At 50.0% G+C, this 3,005-nt stretch overlaps 1 protein-coding gene across 1 annotated transcript; it reads right to left on the bottom strand.

Moving 5' to 3' along the window:
* Positions 1 to 1,145: 1,145 nt before the first annotated feature.
* LOC147985706 (uncharacterized) lies at positions 1,146 to 3,005 on the bottom strand. The gene is made up of 2 exons (XM_087539922.1): positions 2,551 to 3,005; positions 1,146 to 2,475 (listed from the first exon to the last, which is right to left on the bottom strand). Exons 1-2 carry the CDS (start codon positions 2,843 to 2,845, stop codon positions 2,015 to 2,017), a joined length of 756 nt encoding a protein of 251 aa, XP_087396048.1. The 5' UTR covers positions 2,846 to 3,005; the 3' UTR covers positions 1,146 to 2,014.

Here is a 3,005-nt window from a genome sequence, read left to right as displayed (position 1 = left end):
GGACCACCCCACTAGTATCCGTCATGGCGGATTTGCCGCACTGGTCCTAGACCCAATTATCGACGAATTTCACCTCACTCGAGTCCTTATAGACGGCGGCAGCAGCCTGAACCTGCTTTATCAAGACACAATGCGCAAAATGGGTATAGACCCCTCAAGGATCAAACCCACAAAGATGACCTTTAAGGGCGTCATTGCAGGTGTAGAGGCCCATTGCACAGGCTCAATTACACTAGAAGTGGTCTTCGGATCCCCGAATAACTTCCGAAGCAAAGAGTTAATCTTCGATATAGTCCCGTTCCGCAGTGGTTATCACACGCTGCTCGGGCGAACCGCATTTGCTAGATTCAATGCGGTACCGCATTATGCATACCTCAAGCTCAAGATGTCAGGACCTCGCGGAGTTATCACGGTCAATGGAAACACAGAGCTCTCTCTAAACATAGGAGCACACCGCAGCCCTCGCAGCAAAAACGCAAAGCAGCCTCTCAAGGCAATCAACCAGTTCGGCACTTCACAGCCCGGACACCTTCAAGCGCGCTCGGGGCAATCCACAAATAGATCGCCTAACGCGATCTGAGTTCGCGTAGCAATACGACGGCCACCCCAATCCCAGCCCAGCGACGAAACTCGTGCCGCGCATACATAATTACGCATTAAAAATACCATGAGCACAAGTGGGGAGGGGGGCACAACTACGGCATGCCCCAAGACGCGGCCTAAACCGCACTGGGGGCTTCCTGTTCGGTTATTTTTCTTTTTCTTTCAGGACCTTAATCTCTGGAAACACTGTCCGGCAGCATTATTGCCGAACACATGATGCAGCAACCAAGGAGGCAGACATCTACGTTATATCACGGAATTCCCAGGTTGATTACAGTAACGAGTGAAATATTCAATTTAATACCATTCATCAGCTTGCCCTTGGAAGGGACATAGTCCTACTCTTTGCTTATCACACTATCTGTATCACTCTGCTTTAACGCAATTTTTTAATAAATAATGCATGACATTACGACTATTATTGCATTCTTGTTATATATATATATATGTTCATTAATGACACCTTGTAACCGTACACTATGGTACGGCCAATACACCAGGGGCTTACGTACCCCACAATGCGGTGTGAAAAGTCCGAACACTTTCACAAGTGCGGCATCCCGAACTTATAACATTATATGCATCAGCTCCGAATCATGTCTTTGGTCAAATGTTGGGTTTCTCGGATTCTATGTTTTGGTACCTTACGTTCCGCTCTATCGGCTAAGGTAGCGCTAGGAGAACTACTGCGATTGTGCCCAGGTTCTGCCGGGCCTAGCACCTCAGTAGAGAAAGCTAAAACTGACTGTCATGATAAGGCGAAAGACCGGTCGCTGTTCGGCGAGGTTTTTCGAGTCCGTAAAGACTTATGCCGCTTAGGGCGAGGGGTCGGCCCTGTCCGGCTTACAAGCGTGTATCGCGCCCCGAATTCGGCCTTCCGAATACCAGGGACTTCGCCGAAATTTAAAATTATAGAATTCTATGGCTAAGTGAGAATGATAAAGCATTATTAGTCCGGTTGCCTTGTTCGTTGTGCTGAGCACCTCCCTCGAAGGACCCAAATATGGGAACAAGAGTGCTCAGATTTATCCCGAACACCCCATCACTCGTGGCATGGGGGCAGAAACCGATGACTAGCCATCTCTCAAATTAGATAAACAGCCAAACAGAAGGTAATATTTTAAATTCAAACAAGCGTTGCATAACGTATATTACATCTTTATAAATACAGGATAAAATGAGCACTCTTGTTTTTATATGCATCGGCTCCGAATCATGTCTTTGGTCAAATGTTGGGTTTACCCGGCTCCTATGTTTTGGTACCTTACGTTCCGCTCTATCGGCTAAGGTAGCGCTAGGAGAACTACTGCGATTGTGCCCCGGTTCTAGCACCCGTCCGGTTGCCTTATTAGTCAAATATTATAAATACAGGATAAAACGAGCAAGTTTACTCAAATATTACATCTTTTGATCACTCGTCTGCGATGAGACGGGCACCCAACAGAACACCCTCATAGTACATCTCGGGGTGGCGGTGCTCCTTGCCCTCTGGCGGCCCCTCCTTGATCAGCTTCACGGCGTCTAACTTGACCCACTGCAATTTCACACGGGCGAAAGCCCGACGTGCACCTTCAATGCAGACAGATCGCTTGACGACCTCCAGCCGCGGGCAGGCATCCACAAGCCACCTCACCAGGGCGAAGAAGCTGTTCGGAAGGGCGTCGCCAGGCCACAGCCGGACTATAAAGTTCTTCATGGCCTGATCGGCCACCTTATGCAGCTCGACCATCTGCTTCAGCTGGTCGCTCATTGGCACCGGATGTTCGGCCTTAGCATACTGAAACCAGAACAGCTTCTTCGTCGAGCTTCCGTCCTCGGCCTGGTAAAATTGTGCGGCATCGGACACACTGCGGGGCAAATCTGCGATTGCTCCTGAAGAACTCCGGATCCGGGTAAGTAATCGGTAATTTATTTTTACATGCTTGCTTTGCATATAGAAAGCCTTACCCGCCGCTATCTTCTTCATCGCGTCGATCTCTTGGAGGGCCTTCTGGGCCTCGACCTTGGCACTCTTTACGCTTTCAAGGGCCGCGGCAAGCTCAGACTCTCGTGTCTTCGAGTCAAGCTCCAACGCCTCGTGCTTCGTCACGAGAGCCTGGAGCTCTTGCTGCACCTCGCCCACCCGAGCCTCATGCTTCTCTCGCTCAGTGCGCTCCTTGGCCGCTTTATCTTCGGCCTTGGTTAGCGCTTGCTTCAGGGTCGTCACCTCGGTCGTGGCCCGTGGCAAACATACAATGATCATGTCATTTTGCAATCACGTCCTTTTTTATATATACATATCTATAGACGGGGCATTACTTACCCCTGTTCTCCTCGAGCTGCCTCTTGGCAAGGCCGAGCTCTTTCCTGGACCCCTCGAGGTCCTGCTTAAGTACGGCGACCTCCGCAGTCAGTGCGGTGGA

This window comes from Triticum urartu, chromosome 2A, assembly GCF_056163025.1.
Source record: "Triticum urartu cultivar PI428250 chromosome 2A, HENAU_Tu73, whole genome shotgun sequence".
Lineage (NCBI taxonomy): Eukaryota > Viridiplantae > Streptophyta > Magnoliopsida > Poales > Poaceae > Triticum > Triticum urartu.
Note: the sequence above shows the minus strand (reverse complement) of the source record. Positions and strands in the feature narration are given on the sequence as shown.